At 33.5% G+C, this 20,948-nt stretch overlaps 1 protein-coding gene and 1 pseudogene across 1 annotated transcript; both read right to left on the bottom strand.

Moving 5' to 3' along the window:
* LOC120205061 overlaps window positions 1–20,948 on the bottom strand; it is a 93,930-nt pseudogene extending 72,982 nt beyond the window's left edge.
* LOC120205102 (hydroxyproline O-arabinosyltransferase RDN2-like) lies at window positions 2,934–4,663 on the bottom strand. Its single transcript, XM_039205039.1, has 3 exons — window positions 4,286–4,663; window positions 3,399–3,961; window positions 2,934–3,194 (listed from the first exon to the last, which is right to left on the bottom strand). The coding sequence occupies exons 2-3, from the start codon at window positions 3,816–3,818 to the stop codon at window positions 3,123–3,125; spliced, it is 492 nt and encodes a 163-aa protein (XP_039060970.1). The 5' UTR covers window positions 3,819–3,961; window positions 4,286–4,663; the 3' UTR covers window positions 2,934–3,122.

Here is a 20,948-nt window from a genome sequence, read left to right as displayed (position 1 = left end):
CAATATCGACACAAAGGTCAAAACATTAACACGTTGAATAAAATATTATATATGTTTTTCTCGTACTAGTCCTCTCATTTTTAAAATCCAATTTCGTCCCCTAAATTTTAAAAGTTCAAATTCGCCCGTTAATATAAAATTCCGCATCTGTAAAATAAGATTTTGTCACCATTACCCTCATGAACCCCATTTGGATCAAGAACTTCCACAGACTTTCATTCCATACAATGCTTTGGAAAGCCTGTACACATAACGCGAACATTTCAAGTTAATGAGGACTTGTTTATTCGTTATCGTATTAATTTTCGACTCGCACTAGGCACAAACCCACTAGAGAGAAGACTAGTACCATAAATGCTTACATAAAAGCAACCCGATCGAAAATACAATCGCAACTATAATTTAAATCGCTGATTAAAACTACACGATTATTTCCTTATCCGTTGCCATACTAATTGGCAATTACTCCATCCCCACTGGGCAGAAGCCAAAGATCCCCAAGTGACATTGTGGGCAGCATTGATAGTATTGGGTAGAGGAAACAAAACTTGGCGCTGGAGAGGTGGCACTGGCCTGCACACATCATTCATATCGTTGTGACAATCTTGAAGCACAGAAGGTGACATTACTCTTTTAAAGCATAAACGAATCTCCCTCAGGTATAGTTGGGTTGAGCCTTCAATTGGCATACTGCATGAGATTTGAGGATAGAATCCCACACTGTTTTTGACCATTTGTACTTTACAAATGTCTTTGATTATAGGGTACTACTTTATTATATCTCTCGACTATTAGAAGTTACAAAAAGGTCTTCACACTATATAGTGTTGTTTGTTGAACCATTCGCCTATCAAAAGTTAGTCCTTTGATACAAAATAAGTGCCTAAATTATATCCCAAATTGACTTTTAGTGTCTAAAATTTTTTTCGTTAAAAATAGATGTATAATGTTTTCTTTGTTACACTTTTAGAAACTTACCGTTATATTTATTTTTTATTTTTTAAATAAAAATTTGATTTTGCTAAAAAAATTTAAAAAATCGAACCTCTCGCGTCATCCCCTCTCTCCCATTCCCCCACCTTTGATGGCGAAAGGTTACCACCTGTTGGGTTTTGATCGAAGCAGGGTGAGGAACTCAATGGTGCGGTCGTGTAAAGCATGAAAACTAGAGCCTTCGTAATTGCCAAAAAAAAGGGAACCCAAAACACCGACGACCCTTTGCGGTGATTTTCACGATGGTCGGCGAGATCATACATCTAAAAGTGTAATATTGGAAACGCTAGATATCTATTTTTAACGAAAAAATTTTTAGACGCCAAAAGTCAATATAGGTTATAGTTTAGACATTTATTTTTGTATTAATCCTAAAGTAAAAAATAAGTACTCAAACTATGCATTCTTTTTGCTTAAGTACTTAAACTATTTTTTGGTCAAACTAGTTCTTTAAACTATTATATTTAATCATTTAAAGTCCTATTATTTTCAAAAAAATATTTTTCGACCAATAAAATGTTGACACTTCACATTAAATTAAATATTTATTAGAAAATGTTAAAAAAAAGCGGGATTTAATCCTCAAATCTCATGCAATATAGGCACAAATCAACTGTACCTTAAGGGGCATTTGATTCAAGGAAAAGATCATTACTAAGGGAAATAATCTTTTTGCGGAATTGCATTCTCACGTTTGATTCATGAAAAAGATTATTATCATGGAATAATCTATTCTCAATAGTTGCACTTTTTGGTTTAAAATGGTGGGAATGTCATACTTTTAAATTCTTAGGTATTAGACAATTCTCACCACTTTAAACAATAATACCTTTAACTAATAAATTCTTTTTATAATGGTCATTCTTGATTCTTATCTTTTGTACTTTACACAAAATTATAAACATGATAATAACATACAAAGAGTTTAATTTAGTAAAATATTAATAAATTTGAGTATTTAAAATTATTTTATATTTTTAATATTCAATATATTAATTATATGTAATTTTATGAGGTGAAAAAAATTAAAATATAGATCTTATACATTGAAAAATAACATTTTTGTCCACTCGAGACCATAATATTATTTATATTATATTATATTTTATATAAATAAACATGATACTTATGAATTTTTAAAAAAATATAAGTTTAATATACTAATTATATATTAAATGTATTTTTTTTGTCAAAAGTTAGACTAGTATAACTATTAAAATATTTCTATGAGTTTTCATTCAAATATTTATAATTTAATATTAAAGTTTAACTTTTTTTATTAAAAAAACACATATTACAAGAATAATTAAGTGAAATATGCATTCAAATAATCTTATATTTCTCTAACCAAACATTGTAATTTTATATTTCTCATAGAATGATGCATTCTAACAATGTTGTTCCTAAAGATAATAGTTTAAAGACTTAGTTTGACCAAACAATAATTTAGGTAGCTAAAGAAAAAAAAAAAGACATAATTTGAGTACTTTTTTTTGGGTTTAAGCCTCGTTTAATCAATTTTTCAAAAACTCAAATTATGAAAGTTTAATTTGTCAAACTCAAAAAACAGAAAATTTTATTAAGATTAGTTTTTTTCGTATTACAACCGCTATCTGGTTTATTGATCGAATAATACGAATCAAATATTGTAGAGGCAAAGACGACTAATCCAGATCAAATACTGTAGAGGCAAAGAAGTCTAATCCGGATCAAACACCGATCAACCATTTAGACTCCTTTCGATTTCTCTCGAACATGAATTCGACGCCCCAAAATATTTCGGATACAATGCAATAGAAATTACGTCAGAAACGGAGTTTAATCGGAAAAATAGATCGAATCGTAAGTTAAAAAGCTGAAAAACTGTTTACCGAGTTCGAATTTAATGAAACGGACTTCGATTCGGACTGAGCATGCTTTAAATACCAATATTGCTCCGACTTTCGTTTTTCTCAAAGTACTGATGTCCGACACATAGATACGGAGACATTAACTTCCGACGAGCACCAAATACATGGGAAAACTCACAGAGACAAAATGCACTCACACTCGAATCCGAGTAACATAAGTAAAGCCGGACAAGGTACCATGAAATGGATAACAAAATCATGACATGTAAAAGCAAGCACTCACTCTTCTTCGATTGTAGCCTTTTCAAGCCATTGCACAAAGGCCCAGGGTCGATTCAAGACGATGTATCCCTGAGAAGTGAAACGATGATCAATGGAATATCCGAAATTACTAAACAAGAATTCTAAATCCAACCGTTCAAATAGTTCAATTCGTTTAGACCGATGACTCGAACAAATTAAACTAAAAGTCCAAGACTATTCTAAGCATTTAAACACACAAAAAAGAAGAAACGACTAGCCCCAACCAAGAACATAGTGATGTGAAAAACGTACCCGACTGAGCCCTACCGGAAGAGGATCAACTACAACGGTAGGAATCTCATCCATCAAGTTGTCAGGACTCCCGGAGTGTAGAATACGGTTGAACCCTTCCATCTCCGACCTGGGCAAGTCCTTCTGCTTCTTATACCAATAGTACATGATCCGACACTGCCACTTGCTGTATGGAGCATCAGTAGCTGTTAAGGCAACATGAAAAGGCAGTTTGGCACTCTTCGATTTCTTTACACTCTCGGGCATCTCGATGACCGGATCAAAAAATATCCCACCATTGGAGTCGCCAACTATCCGTTCCAAAAGAGATCTATTGTGCATTACCATTGTTACCAGATTGTAAGTGGCGAAGGAAAACCCGAGAGCTAATGCAATAAGAAGGAACGGGGAAGGACTTCCCACGTTCTTTTGCAGTATCATCGATGGTTGTAATCAAACTTAAACGAGGACGAAACGGCTTTAAAACGAGTTCTATACACCCAAAAGTCCGAACCAGTTAATGATCGAAGTTCCGGTTGACTTACAGGACAAGGCAAACTCGAAAACCGGCTTCAGGAGAATTACTGCAATCCAATTAGACACGGATCAAGAATCGAACAAAGTGAACTATTAAGAGTAATCCACCAGAAATCAAAATCAAGCAAGAAGTTTTAATCAATCAGAACATGAACTACTACTTTGACATCAATTACTGAGATGAAAAACTGAATCAAAGGCTCACAGGCATAACAAAATTCAAGATCGAATTCGGGACTTGTCGAAATGTAAATCGAAAAACAACAAAAGGGGATCCTTATTTCCATACAAACAAACAAAAATCATTCAAAATCAATCAAAAAAGACCAATGCAATTGGCAAATTAAGCACTGTTTCTACAAGGATCGAACCTGAAAAAGAAATCGAAACATGAGATCAAGCAACCGTCGGAGACATACCAGGATCAAACAAGAACCAAACCAGAAAGTCAAAAATAGGACACAACAGGCAAAATTGAGCTGAAAGAGCCCACTTACAGGCAACTTTGTCAGAAAACAAGTGAATAAAAAATAGACAAAGGCTTGCCACTGGTGATTACAATTTAAAGGGCTTACTAAGCACGATTCAAACGATTCAAAAAAAATGAAAATTTCAAGAATTCTGATTAAAAATAGAGAAAAAGTCAAACTTTGACAACAAAGCAATGATTTTCAACACACAAACAGGGTAAATAAGAAAAACCCAGATTTAAGATAACAACTTGGGAAGTGAATATGCAGTATTTTAAAGCTTATGAGCTTGAAAACCCCATGCTCATACTTTAATGACATTTGCATGGCATAAGCCATAAAACATGGGGAAAAACTTAAAAAAAAAACCAAGTTTTTAATTACACCATATGCTGCTTAGAGAGAGAAACTTACAGCAGTAAAGGGTGGGATTGATTGAAGTCTCTGTGCCTGAAACTTGGGTTTTAAATTTATAATTAATGGAGGAGCTAGTCAATGTCAATGGTGGGGTTTAACGTTAATGATAACTTATCACTAAATTTTACATTCTCTCTTATTTTATTTACTGAAAATATAATTTTTTTTTTTACTAAACTTAATATACTTAATTTTTTAATCACCCATCATTAAATAGATAACAGCATCAAAATGATTTTTTAAGAAAATAAAATTTTTAAAAAATGACATCAATTTGTATTTATATAAAAACCTATTTATAACGTCATTAGTGAGAAAACGACTTAGTAAGTGAGTGACCAAAGAAACCCAATATATTAAGTTCAATGAATAAATTAAAAATATTTGTAATTTACCCAAAGTTTAATTGAAAAAGAAAAGAATAAAGATGGATCATAAAATAATAAAAAATGGAATGGAATTCCATGAATACCAAAGTGAATATGTTGGAAATTAAGTTCAATTTAAAGTACAATATTCGTTTTCCTCTTTTGAATGGAAATTTTGCTTTACAAGTTGTTCTCGTTAGCATTTATTACCCACCTTTTTATGGATTTTTTCTAAGGTAGAAGCCACAAGGTACAATAAGTCTTTAAATTAGTTTAGAAAATTCAATTTGGGGTATAGTTTAGACACTCATTTTTGTATTAAGCCTAAAGTAAAAATAAGTACTGAAATTATATATATATATATATATATATATTGCTTTAAGTACTTAAAACTATTTTTTTGGTCAAACTAAGCCTTTAAACTATTATATTTAATCATTTTAAGTCCTATTGTTTTTCATTTAGAATTTTTTTTGATCAATAAGACGTTGACACGTCATATAAAATTAAGTATTTATTTTAACCATTAAATAGTTTAGGGACTTAAATAAAAAAATTCCCTGTATTTCTTATATTTTACCCTTGTTTTCATTGTTGAACATGCAGTTTTGGGAGTAAAACCATCAGATACTGCACATGACATGGACACTTTAATACAAAATGTGAAAAAGGAAAGTGGGATTCTATCCTCAAATCTCATGCAGTATGCCAATTAGAGGCATTACTGCCAATTAGAGGCATAAAGCAGCTATACCTCAAGGAGATTCGTTTCTGCTTTAAAACAACAATGCCATTGCCACCTTCTCAGCTTCAAAATTGCCCCGACGATATGGATAATTTGTGTAGGTCAGTGCCACCAGCCCAACGCACCATCATGTGTCCTTCACCAATTAAGACCGATTCTTGGGAACTATTGGCTTCGTCCTAGTGGGGGTGTACTTGGAAAATTAGTGTCTTATCGAATAAGGAAATAATTCTGGCTCGTCCGATATTCCATGATATTTAAAAGAAAGTATTTTAAGGGAAAAATATTGATGAGAGTATAGGAGTCAATGAATTGATGGGAATAAAGAATTTGCGAACAATTGTAGTGAAAAGACCAAATTGAGTAAAATGTAAAGTTAAGGGACTAAATAAAAAGAGAGAGAACATTTTTAGTAAAAAAAGTGAGAACTGAAGTTATATATGTATTTTATTGTGGTATATGAGCATGTTGTTTAAATTTGGTAAAAACATACTTAAAATAAATGATGAAATGAAGAAAAAACGAAATCATGAAAAATTGAGGGACTAAATTGAAAAAAAAATAATTTGTTATATATATATAATAAAAAAGATGAATTGAAAATGCATATGTATTCTATGATAGTTTAAGACCACATGGTTCAAATTTGATGAAAAATGAACTTAAAATGAAGGAGGAATTGAAGGAATAATGAAATCAAGGATTAAATCGTAAAACAATCAAAATACTAATTCAATTTTTCAGTTTTTTGAGTAACTCGAAATTTCAAAATTTCAAATCGACTCAATCTCGAAAACCGAATTGATAAATCGAGTTAACTCGAATAACTCAAAATTAAAAAAAAAGAAATTCGATTTTTTCGAGTCGAGTCAAGATTTGCTCCCGGCTCACCCCTACTTTCTATTCGAGTTATAGATATATACATGTATGTTTATTATTTGATCCATATATTTTATAAAAATTAAAATTTTAGATACTAAAACGGAGTAAATTTTATAGTTTGGGTACTAAACACGTTAAGTTTTTAACAGTGAGATACTAAAATGAAACAAAAATTAAACGTTAGGTATGATTTAAAAAAATAAGTTTAGATACTAAAACAAACTAAAATTGATAGTTTAGGTACTAAATACGTAATTTACCCTTAAGTATGTTGTGCCCATCATTAACATTCATTTATAAATTACTTTGATGTTCGGGTTGAAAGTGTAATAAAAACTGTGTAAGAAATATTCTTAAATTGACATTCAAACATAATCACACAATAATAACACTGGGAATCATTACATTGAAACATAATCACACAATAATAACACTGGGAATCATTACATTGAAATATAATCACACACTAATAACACTCGGAATCATAATCACACAAATCCATTAATCACACACTAATAACACTCATAGATAAAGCTCACTCAAAGTTTTCCAGCCCACGAAGCAGTAGGAACGAAATGCGAAATCCTTTGAATTCCTCTAAACCTTCCATTTTGAGCCAAACACATCTACAATCATCAACACCATTGAAGTTAATGTCAATGGATGCAAATAAGACAACACCATCTCAGCAATCAACCATAACAATGGCTCTATGATTACCTGAAGAACTTACGCCGCCGACATTTTAGATTCTAAGCCAGCAACATTTGAAGTGAGCAATATAGTTGCACGTAGACTCAGTACACTTGACAATTTCTCTTCGGCAACGCTGACGGCATGAAGAGCAGTTAGGGTAGTCCTCAGCCTTCCTAAGAAACTGAACATCATGATAATGTCTGTACCCATAATAAGGAGACAATGTGATCCCATCCTTGAGAAATGGAAATTCTCCAAGAATACAATCGGGATGAGCAGAAGTATCACAGATCGAACAACAATAATACCAGAGGCTCCGGTCTCTTTTTACTTCACATATATCACAATGAAGATGCTTTGAATAATCATTATCATCGTGATAGGTGAGGTTTAGCTGATGTTGATCAATTTTGTGAACAACTGAATGCGGTAACGATAAGCATTTGAAATCCAAAGTAAAACTGCACTTTCCACATCTGAATGCACCTTCTCCACCTGGATCAGCGCCACAACCATTGCATCGCTCCCTGCATTTGAAATCATAAAACAGCAAGTGCTCGTGTCCTTGAAATTCAATCACGTCAGGTACTTCAGCACACCTTAAGCAAACGTCTAAATATCCTTCGACTTCGTAGAAGAAACCGCTACAAGGTCGTTTGCACAAGGCACACCTCATGAAGCTTCTGGAGTCCAGATCGGCAGTATATCGACGAAACCAATGACGCTTTACTCCTGGCAGCTCGGCACAGTTTTTGTGGAGATAGAAATGGCATTCTGATTCAGAACAATAATAAAACAGAGTTGAGACAGGTAGCATGCACCCATCACATCTTCTATCAGTTTCCTCCTCCATCTTGTCTGCTAACACCAAGCAATGACCTTCATGACTGAAATGTTCAATCTTTGTGGCTTCCCCATCTTCACTCACCTCAACAACGCGAGTGATGGAAGGCTGCGTAGACTTAGATGAACTTCCATAGAGCTCCTCGCATCGGCTTTCTCGCTCAACCACCTCGTAAAATCTGTAATCCTCCAAGGCACAATTCACGTGAACGATGTAACTGCAACCGGACTTCACACAAGAGTAACTCCCACGCTCAAACTTCACTTCTTTGAAACAAATCTTGCAATCTTGCTTTGTAAGCTCTCGTGTTTGAAGAAAATATTTGTGAAAAAGACAATGATCATGTCGTGAAAATTTGATAATGCGTGGGAGTGAAATGCAATCTTTATGGACTGTGATGCTGCATGTCGAACATATGTAAGACATATAGTTCCCCTCGGTACTACATGCATCACAAATGAATGAACTTCTTCTCCAAAATAATGTGAATGAGTGTTGATGGTGGCTTTTATCTTCAACAATGGATCTCGGCCAAGCACATATAATATTGATATTAAAATTACAAAGAGAACAATAATAAAAATATCCAGGATGTTGCTTTTGGCATAGCTTGCAAAAGGAATCAGTCACATTCGAGTCAAGAAAAAGAGAGTGTATTAGATGGGAAGGGTGATGAATTTCAGCAGGTAACTCATCAAAGCATTTTTTATGGAAAACAAACGATGTATATATATATATATATATATGAAAGGTGCATAGTAGGATTCAATACATGTATATGTAGGTATGATGCTTGTATGTGATATGTTAGTAGAAATTGTTCAAGCATGATTACGAGTTAGAGTTTTATTATATGTTTTATGCCTCACTAAGTCAACGACTTAGCGTGTGATTGTTTCACACGTAGGTTACAGAAGTGAGAAGAGTAAAGAGCTAAGAGGAGCAAGACAGGTCAGTTCTCCTTACCCAATTATCAGATCAGAAAATATATGTACTGTATATAGAGTGTAGTTAGCATGTAGTCTAAAGACATAAATTGTATGAACTCTGATATATATTTTGTAAACGTTTTGAATAAGTTAAATGTTATCAAAGTTTTTAAATTACTCACTATTTTATACGAATAAATGTTTGAAAAGTCAATGTGACACTTCGGACTCGTATACGGATCGGATACGGGTTGGGGGTGTTACATTTAATGGTATCAGAGCTACGGTTTAGCCGATTCTAGGCTTAAAACGAAGTCGAAAGTGTTTTAAAAAGTGTACATGCCAACACAAAGTGAGAAAAAAATATATATTTCTGATCTGATAGGATAAGGAGTGTGCTGTCTTGTTAATAGAGTTAAATTGTTATGTTATATAAGATAAGTGAATACTAAGAATGATTTATGAAATCTATATATATGTTTATATGATATGATGGATGACATGTGAACATATGCAATTGACATATGTTATACAATATGAATTGGATGAGCATAAAACATACTTGTATTGAGCTTTTTACTCCTCTTAGCTCCTCTTAGCTCTTTACTCTTCTCACTTCTGTAACCTACGTGTGAAACAATCACACGCTAAGTCGTTGACTTAGTGAGGCATAAAACATATAATAAAACTCTAACTCGTAATCATGCTTGAACAATTTCTACTAACATATCACATACAAGCATCATACCTACATATACATGTATTGAATCCTACTATGCACCTTTCATATATATATATATATATATATATATATATACATATCCACACATTCAATTCAAAGTACAATATTCATTTTCCTTTTTTGAATGGAAATTTTGCTTTACAAGATTCTTCCCATTAGCATTAAAATTAAAAATATTACCCACCTTATTATGAGTTTTTTCTAAGGTAGAAGCCACAAGGTACAATAAGTCTTCAAATTAGTTTAGAAAATTCAATTGTTTTCAATTAAAAATGCTAATTAAGTATTATTTTGATTATTTGATTGTTCAGTATTAATGATTTTTTTTTATTTACAATACATGGTGTCATGATACAACGTTATCACATGGTATCTGTACAATTTTTAAAGAAAAACATTGAAAATGCATATGTATTATGAGATGATTTAGGAGCACGTGGTTCAAATTTGACAAAAAATGAACTTAAAATGAATGAGGAATTGAATGAATAATGATATCAAGGACTAAATCGTAAAACAGTCAAAATACTAATTCAAGTTTTTGAATAAATCGGAATTTCAAAATTTCAAATCAACTTGAACTCGAAAACCGAATTGATAATTCGAGTTGACTCGAATAACTCAAAATTAAAAAAAGAAATTTGATTTTTTGAGTCGAGTCAAGTTTTGCTCACCCCTACTTTCTATTCGAGTTATAGATATATACATATATGTTTATTATTTGATCCATATATTTTATATATGTGTAGATTACACGTTTAGTATTTAAAAGATCAATTTTAGTTTTTTTAAGTACCTAAATTTTTAATTTCTTGAAACCATACCTAAAGTTTAGGTTTTTGTTTCATTTTAATATCACGTTCAAAATTTAACGCTAACTTTTGAAAAAAAAATTAATAGTTTAGGTACTAAAACGGAGTAAATTTGATAGTTTGGGTACTAAACGAGTTAAGTTTTTAACAGTGTGATACTAAAATGAAACAAAAATTAAACGTTAGGTATAATTTTAAAAAAATAAGTTTATATCCTAAAACAAACTAAAATTGATAGTTTAAGTACTAAATGTGTAATTTATCCTTTAGTATAGTACTAAATGTGTAATTTACCCTTTAGTATGTTGTGCCCATCATTAACATTCATTTATAAATTACTTTGTTGGTTGAAAGTGTAATAAAAACTGTGTAAGAAATATTCTTAAATTGACATTCAAACATAATCACACAATAATAACACTGGGAATCATTACATGGAAACATAATCACACAATAATAACACTGGGAATCATTACATTGAAACATAATCCCACAAATCCATTAATCACACACTAATAACACTCATAGATAAAGCTCACTCAAAGTTTTCCAATGCGAAATCCTTTGAATTCCTCTAAACCTTCCATTTTGAGCCAAACACATCTACAATCATCAACACCATTGAAGTTAATGTCAATGGATGCAAATAAGACAACACCATCTCAGCAATCAACCATAGCAATGGCTCTATAATTATCTGAAGAACTTACGCTGCAGACATTTTAGAATCAAAGCCACCAACATTTGAAGTGAACAATATAGTTGCACGCAGACTCAGTACACTTGAGAATTTTCTCTTCGGCAACGCTGACGGCATGAAGAGCAGTTAGGGTAGTCCTCAGCCTTCCTATGAAACTGAACATCATGACGATGTATGTGCCAAGAATAAGGAGGCAATATGATCCCATCCTTGAGAAATGGAGCTTCTCCAAGAATACAATCGGGATGAGCAGAAGTATCACAGATCGAACAACAATAATACCAGAGGCTCCGGTCTCTTTTTCCTTCACATATATCACAACGAAGATGCTTTGAATAATCATTATCATCGTGATAGGTGAGGTTTAGCTGATGTTCATCAATTTTGTGAACAACTGATTGTGGTAATGATAAGCATGCGAAATCCAAAGTAAAACTGCACTTTCCACATCTGAATGCAACATATCGGCCTGGGTCAGCGCCACAACCATTGCATCGCTCCCTGCATTTGAAATCATAAAACAGAAAGTGCTCGTGTCCTCGAAATTCAATCACGTCAGGTACTTCAGCACACCTTAAGCAAACGCCTAATCCTCCCATTTCGTAGAAGAAACCGCTACAATATCGACGACATAAGGAACACCACATGAAGCTTGTGGAGTCGAGATTGGCAGTATATCGATCAATCCAATGACGCTTTGCTCTTGGCAGCTCGGCACAGTTTTTGTGGAGATAGAAATGGCATTCTGATTCAGAACAATAATAAAACAGAGTTGAGACAGGTAGCATGCACCCATCACATCTTCTATCAGTTTCCTCCTCCATCTTGTCTGCTAACACCAAGCAATGACCTTCATGGCTGAAATGTTCAATCTTTGTGGCTTCCCCATCTTCACTCACCTCAACAACGCGAGTGATGGAAGACTGCGTAGACTCAGCTGAACTTCCATAGAGCTCCTCGCATTGGCTTTCTCGCTCAACCACCTCGTAAAATCTGTCATCCTCCAAGGCACAATTCACGTGAACAATGTAATTGCAACCGGACTTCACACAAGAGTAACTCCCACGCTCAAGATTCATTTCATTGAAACAAATCTTACAATCTTTTTCTTGTAAGCTCTTGAATTTCAAGAAAATATTTGTGAAAAAGGCAGTGATCATGTCGTGAAAATTTGATAATGCGTGGGAGTGAAATGCAATCTTTATGGACTGTGATGCTGCATGTCGAACATATATAAGACATATAGTTCCCCTCAGTGTCACATGCATCACAAATGAATGAGCCTTGTCTCCAATATAAGGTAAATGGGTGCTGATGGCGGCTTTTATCTTCAACAATGAGCTTAGGCCGAGCACAAAAATTATTGATCTTAAAATCGCAAAGAGAACAACAATAAAAGAATCCAAAATGTTCGTTTCGGCATAGTTTGCAAAAGAGAAAATCCTCTTTAGACTCGAGAAAAATAGGGTGTATGCGATGGGAAGGGTGTTTAAATTTATTGGATCCATCAATGCATGTCTTATGAAAGATGAGAGGACAATAATCACAACTATATAATGGACCAACTAAGGGTTCATGGCAGCAAGAGCAATACAAGCTTTTGAGTTTATCTTTGGTACTTTGAATGAAGGTCAATGGATGTGGGTGGAAGTCATGTTTGGGCTCTTGGTTGACCTTACTAAATGAAGAAGACAAATTAGCACATTTGATGTCAAGGGAAAAGTAACAACCATTACATTCATAAAAGAACATGTTGCGTTTCTCCTTGCATAATGCACAACCATATACCCGATTACCAGGATGTGGCCTTTCTCGAAGAAAAAGACCATATCTATGCTGGGGATGGAGAGGGTGACTGGAAATTGTCTGGGGTGCGAGGGCACTGATGAAGGTGATAATTGCAGGGTGCACAACTAAAGCATGGATCTGAAATCACATCCCCACAGGCTGAGCAGTAAGCTTTCTCACCTTCATTGCTTTGATCTTCCACAAACACCAAGGGATGCTCGTGAAAAAGATGCTTAATCTCTCTCTTCTTCTCCATCTCCATTTGTGTTCTGTGAGTAATGAATGAGATGGAAATGAATTATGACTTGTTGTTCTAACAATAAATAGGAATTTCTTTAAAAAAAAAGTATTTCTAACATTAATCTTGGCAAGTAAGGTACAAACAAGAGTGACTTGAATTGAAAGCTAAACTTTGATAAACTAAAGTATCCTAAAGATTTACTCTTCTCTTTGGTTAAAGCATTGTGCTTTGCTTATTTGCAAGAACAACCCTAAAACCTTTTGCTAGAATTCATAACACTTTTAAAAAAATTCAATGGCTTCTCCATAATTTTATACATATAAATTATAATTACGAATATCTTGATGAGTAATTAACAAAAAATAGTAATAAATATAAGCACAATTATATGATTTTAGAAAATAAATTACAAGGTTATAATATTTAAGTGAAAAATGACAAGATTAAGAGGAAGCTATCTTACCAAAATTCCTGGAAAATAAGGTATATATGCAAAAATTAAAATCTTGATATGATAAATTATTAAAAAATAATTTCTTTATTGAAGTATTGTGCTTTCCTAAAATGTAAGGGTAAAGTAATTAATCACTTTTATTCTTACTTTTGCTTTTGCTAAGATTTTTGAAGGGGTGAACTCCCTTTTATTATTTTTAAAATTTATAAAATATATTTTTTATATATGAATAATTATTATAAATATTTTAAAGATTAACCGATGAGAAAACTAAGTAGGTCTGTAAACAAACACGAACGGATATATATTCATGTTCATTCCTTTAACTTTAATCGACGAGCACAAAGTACTAAATGAACAAAATTTATTGTTCGTGTTCATTTGTTAAAAAATGTAGCTTGTTCGTGTCCGTTCGCTAAAATGATAAGCAAACACAAACAAACAACAAATAGACAAAAGAATGTGGGATTTTATCCTCAAATCTCATGTATTATAGGTACAAATCACAACAACAACAACAAAACTCTATTCTCATATGCAATGGGGTAAGGGGGAGGTAGGGTAGTAGGCTGTCCCCCAACGCCAAGTTGAGAGCAACTTCCGTGGAAGACCTCCGGCAGTAAAAAAAAATAATAATAAAGATAAAATACAATGCATGTTTAAATAAATAAATAAAATTAGCCTTTTTTATTAGTATCAAAATTAGCCCCCAACATTTATCAAAATGGTCATTTTTTAGCCTTTTTTGCTCTCAACGTTTCATTTTAGAATAAAAAGGCTCCTAACATTTGATAGAATAATCACTTTGTTACTTATTCTTTTTTTCGAGGCATTTTCGACCTCATCATTTAATTTTAGGTTAAAAAATCTCATATTTTAGACCGTTAATCATGTGTTAACTAATGATTTTCATTTATTTTTGTCCCAAAGAGAAATGTTGAGGGTCAAAATGAAAAAAATAGGATCAAAATGACCATTTTAGGTTAAAAAAACTTCTATTTTGAAGCGTTAATCGTGTGTTAACTAATGATTCAATAAAAAAATTATTTAAAATGGTGGGAATGTCATTACCTCAAAATTCTTAGATATTAGACAATTCCAACAACTTTGGACAATAACACCCCTATAATAAATTCTTTTTATAGTGATCATACTCGATTCTTATTTTTTGTAATTTACGAAAAATTATAAACATAATAATAATATACTAAGAGTTTAATTAGTAAAATATTAATAAATTTGATTATTTAGAATTATTTTATATTTTTATTATTCAATATATTAATCATTTTTAATTTTATGAGAAGAAAAATAATATTATTGTAAAAATGTAATTATTTAAAATAATATCTTACTTTAAGTTACTAAAAAGTAGATCTTATAAATTGAAAATTTATTCATTTTCAGATTATTTTATATTTTACATAAATAAATATGATATTTATAAAAATCATTTAAAAAATATAAGTTTAATATACTAATTAATTATATATTAAAGGCTTTTTTTATCAAATAATGTAATGATTAAAATATTTCTATAAATTTTCATTCAAATATTTACAATTTAATATTAAAATTTAACTTTTTTTTATAAAAAAACATATATCACAAAGATAATTAAAAAAATATGCATTCAAGTAATCTTTATATTCCTCTAACCAAATATTGTAATTTTATATTCTTGCTAAAAAAACAAATAAGGCAATACAATACTCTCAAACTAATTTTTTCCAATGGCATACATATGTTAATTCTGTAATACCAGATTCATCATATAGATGTAACAAATCGTGGTCAATTGCGGTGACTATCCAAGACCGAGAAAGTCGATAATGTCACATAACTACGGCCGTTATTTAAATCCCTGAGTTTAGCCTTGTGATAGGATCGGTTTAGAGATCTATCACACCCCTTTCTGGATTGGTGAACATAGTGTCCCTCATTCAACTCGTACAAGATATAAGTTAAACTTTCGGACACAAACGGAAAAGCAAGTATTAATGCGTTACCATGGCTCGGAGCTGTTGCCAAGAAAATTCCGGACATGACGTTGGGACCAACCATTCTCCATTGTAATGAGATTCAGACGCACGAGTAATTTCTGAACAGCCTCCTCTTCCAGGATGCTAATTGACTTTGTGGACCGTCCTTGCGGGGAAGAGCTCTGCAATAGTTTATAAAACTTCTCTATCATAGTCTGTAAAAGTTCGAATCAAAGGCGGATATTTACATCACACTCTGAAACTTACCTTTGCGTCTTGGTACAACTTGAGGTATTTCAGAGATTGATCATACAATCCACAATGGTAGAGGAGAATGCTGTAATCTCTCATTTCCTTCGGATCAAAATCAGGTTAACTTTTCCCACCTCTAGACAATCATGCTTTAATGTATATTACCAGACAAAGCACGTCTCATATCCCCAAAACGTACTCTGGTCCAAACATCCCACTCTAGCCTATGTTGAGCAGCCTTTGCGGATGCAAGCAGATAGGCACTACAAGAAATCGAATGTGAAAATACAACCAAAGACTTCAAAAGTACAGATAAAAACAATATTTGGGGAAACATATCATCATATCCATATGCAAATGTGTTGGATACAAGTATTGGACACGGATATTTTATGGAACATGAAAACTCGAAGCAACATGGCAAAACTTAAAACCGTTATGGCATCACTTGAATGTAGTTGGAATCTAAAATATCATCATTAGCTTCTCATGAGACAGGAGAAAAAGAACAGCAAAAGAGAGAGGTTATAATTAATCAAACAATTAGCAGTCATTTTAGGTGATCAGTTTCTTGTTTTCAACTCATGTTCCACTTGTCCCAGCATGAGAGTAAATTAAAAAAAGCAAAAAGAACGAAAAACAGAGAAATGGTCATAACTTATTGTAAGCATCAAGTGTAAGTTTTTCTTTAACTTCACTTAGATAAGATTTAATGTATAAAAATGTAAGAAATCAAAGGGCAAGAGTATAAAAATCACCTCTTCCAATAACATTTGTACTGTCAATATGTGGGGCTGATCAGATCTTTGCTCTTTTGCTTATCATAGGCTCTCGGAAGACCATCATTATCACGAGGAAAGAAAATCTCTACATCAAAATCCAAAAGGCCCCACATTTGAAACATTTTCAGGATCTCACTGTGTATGAGCGATAGCATTAAAGCAGAACCTGAACGATGCATCAAAATCTTCTCAAACCGTAAAGATTAACTAACAGAAAAAATTTCCCATAAAAGGGTATGTCATTCAGAAGTAAATAAAAAATGATAAGATAGAAAGGCTGTCCTTCATAAAGAGTGAAGATAGAGGGCTCGTGGCTCTGCTTGGTTCTTGGTTATAGATCTCCAAAAGCCCTGCGAAGAAGTTATTGGATTAACCAGTTAGAAAAACAGACGGTCACATGAACAGTTAATAAATAAACATCCGGCTCAGTTGATAGAGCATAATGTTTTTAACCTTGAGGTCGTGGGATCAAGTCCCACGGAGGGCATTGCATAATTCAGAGGTCTTTTACGGAAGCTGCTCTTATCTACTATCTTACCTCCCCTTACCTCATTACATATGGGAACAAGGGACAGCCATTTTTTCTTTATATGCTCCATAGACTTGAAAATGGCATTTACCATTTGGTAAGACATTAAGTTATTAGCAAACAAAAAAAATCTTACAAATACCTTTCCGACATACAAATATTTCTCTATGCTCTCCAAAAAATTCTCCCGTTACGACCTGTATAACGAATTATAGTGAGAGCAGTAGCCCATGGAAAGATCGTCCAATCTTTCGAGAAAAGCATCCACCGGCAAAGGAATAGAAGAACGCGAAACGAGAGAATCATCCTCCGCTGCTATGTAAAGAGCAGTTTTCCAGAGATCAACGCCTCTATTTATACTAATACTTGTTTCCCTCTCGATATTGGATAATTCTTTAATTTGTTAAATGAAGCCCTTCCTGCTCAAAGATCATTCAGAAGAAAACATTTTAGATATAAACTTTAAACAATTAACTATATCAAACTTGATATATCATTCAAACATCATTGAGCTTAACCTATCATGTTGTTCGTTCTCGTATATGTGTGACTCTAAGTGGGGCATAAAGACCTAAATCAAAACCTCTATCCTCCACAAGAATCAAAACTATAACATTCAAATCGAGAGTTTCCATTCCTAATCAAATTGAGAGTCAGCCGTAACTTTATCAATTCTTGGCAGATGATAAAAAAACCAAAACAATGACATAGAGGATGAATAAAGTTCATTTAACATTGATTAGAAGCAATCAACTGAGTTTTAAAAAGAAATTTCCATGGGAAACTACTCAAAATCCATTAGATTAAACTAATTCTAACATTTCTCCAACTACATTCCGAAATGCAAACAATAGTTTCCTCTTTACAGTAGAAAAGGAGGAGGAGGAGGAGTACTCTAGCGTGAGAGGTATCGATTCCAGAAGATTCAAGGGCATCTTTCAAGGCGAAGTCGAAATCGGTGGAAGCAGCAGCAAAGCCCGGAAAGGATCGACCACAGCGGACGAGATGGAGGTAAGACGGCGGAGATAATGACGTGATTCAATGAATCTTGGAGGATTTAGGAGGAAAAGGATTGAGAATCGTTAGTGAACAAGATGAACTCATCGTTGCTTCGTTAATGGCGACGAGAACCAGGAGTGTCTAGAGTGATTAATAATCAAATTTATTTATTTATTTTTGTACTTAATTAATTAATTATAGAACCAGGAGTGTCTAGAGTGATTAATTATTTATTTACATTAGTCGTTGAATTATAGAGACCCTTTCATTTTAGGCACTGGATTATTAAAATTTTAATAGCCAATTGCATCATATATCCCCAAACTATGACACTCATTTCAAATTAATCCTTAAACTTTTAAACATTCCAATTAAATCCTCAAACTATGACTCATTTTAAATTAATCCTTAAATATTTGAACATTGTAATTTCATCCCAAACTATGAACGTATAATTTACCCAAAACTTTTTATCAGAAAAGCTAACATGACTTCTATTCCAAGAGTCCACAACATGAACCTTCTGGGATATAGTCCGACAGTTTTAAGATCAAAAGCTTTCATGGATAGGCTTGGACACCACCAAGATATGTTGCATTAACCGATGCAGATCCTTCAGTAGCAAAGTCGTCCCACGAATCGGTTGACAGTACGACGAAATCAGAGAATTTTCCGTTGTATAGAGATCCCATTTCGTTCTCGAGAAAGCATGCTCGAGCAGCTGAAATCGTGTGCCTGTCATGATGAAACCAGGAAAAGCATCTGCTAAAAGCATTGGAACGAAGACCGGGGGATTTCGTTTTCTCAAAAGCACCCATGTCCGATATCCGCGTCAGTGTTCGGTACATTTCGGACATGGATATGGAGGTATGATCCTCAAATATAGGGAAAAAATCAAGCATACTTGTGACAATCATATATCCATATATATCCAACACCAATTCCAGGTATAGAAATTTAAAGCCAGTGCAGATAGAAGCAAATCATGATAAAGTAAACGTGCTTCGATGAAAAGCCGATGCAAAATCCGAAGAGAAGCATAGGAATGCTATTGAGAACAATGATTTTAAGTTTTTAACAGTTCAATTCGAAAGCTCAAATGATTTTTTTTATCAAGGAATGTATGGTTACTTCCTAGAGATTATGGTACAAGCAGCATGCAGCAAGCGTTTATATGTCGAGAACGAATAAGTACGCATCGAAGACTCGGAGAAAATGTAGTTCTAATGTTGCTTACCCGATTAAGGCGTCGTTCAGTGAAAGGCGTTCGGACGGAATCCAAGCATTTCCCCAGCCAGGAGGAATTCTTTTCATTGCTGTTCTTATGGCACGCAAAGGATAAGCACTTGTAACCCGGAGTAACAACAATAAATGAGGTCTCGAGAAGGCGTAGAAAAATATGTTACCCGGAGTTTGGATGATTGTCGATATATGTGTCCGACATGGGCCTGCTCGATTGTTTTGAGCTTTTCCCATATGTTTAAAGAATCTCATATGCTTTACACATGTCCGAATATGTTTCGGACATAGATGTTAAGTTAACCAGAGACTTTAGGGAAATGAAGAGTCCAAGTAACACAAGTAAAGACGATAAACAAATATTAACCAGAAGATGATGCTCACAGGCCAGTCAGAACCTAGAGCCAACAATGCATTGCTTGATAGAAGTGAGCGGAAACGATAAGATCCCTTTTGAGCCCTATCCACCCCAAGCTTTCTGATCGCTGCATCTTCATCATCGAGCAAGTGATCGGGCTGTTGGCAATAACAACATCCAAGTATCATCAAACTGAAATCATTTCCAGTAGAATAATATAAGAGTATCTAAGTAACTAAGATCACCATCACATTGGATGCAACGATAATTTCAAGTTTTTAGTAAACGATAGAACAGAATGCAAAAGAGGAGATGGAATTCCGAATTCATGGTTCAGACATGAATTCACCCCTGGAGTTAAAAATCCGGACAAAGATACGTTCACATTTTATTAGCAGTGTCTTAGCATGAATCACGAAAATATAAACGGAGTGCCAAAAAGAATTAAAACCTGTACTGATGCAACAATCTAGCCGCTGTGCCCGGGGTCAAATGCTGGGCATGCTCATTCTGAAATCATAATCAAAAAGGAGAAAACCCGGTCAAGCTCATTTATTTAGAGAAAATTGAAGAGTAAGAGCAACATAGATTTAGACTATATTTTCAATTTTGTTTAGCTATGGAACGGTTGTATTTCTTCCACCAAGAAATATCAACCCTGAAACCAGAAGCAACTAAATACACATACCTCCATTAGCTGTACTCATAATTGTACCACCATTCGGATCTTTTGATAAATTAGTGACTCCAGCCAACTTTAGCGCCACCGAATTAGCCAAGCCCATATGACCATCCATCCTTGTCA

This window comes from Hibiscus syriacus, unplaced genomic scaffold (genome assembly GCF_006381635.1).
Source record: "Hibiscus syriacus cultivar Baekdansim isolate YM2019G1 unplaced genomic scaffold, ASM638163v2 tig00012104_pilon, whole genome shotgun sequence".
NCBI classification, from domain to species: domain Eukaryota; kingdom Viridiplantae; phylum Streptophyta; class Magnoliopsida; order Malvales; family Malvaceae; genus Hibiscus; species Hibiscus syriacus.
The sequence above is the reverse complement of the archived record's forward strand: the minus strand, read 5'-3'. Positions and strand labels throughout refer to the sequence as shown.

Coding starts and splice junctions, on each gene's coding strand:
- LOC120205102 (XM_039205039.1), bottom strand. CDS start 3,818: ATGATACTGCAAAAGAACGTGGGAAGTCCTTCCCCGTTCCTTCTTATT. Junction 3,195..3,398: donor TTCCGGTAGGGCTCAGTCGG/GTACGTTTTTCA, acceptor TTCACTTCTCAG/GGATACATCGTCTTGAATCG.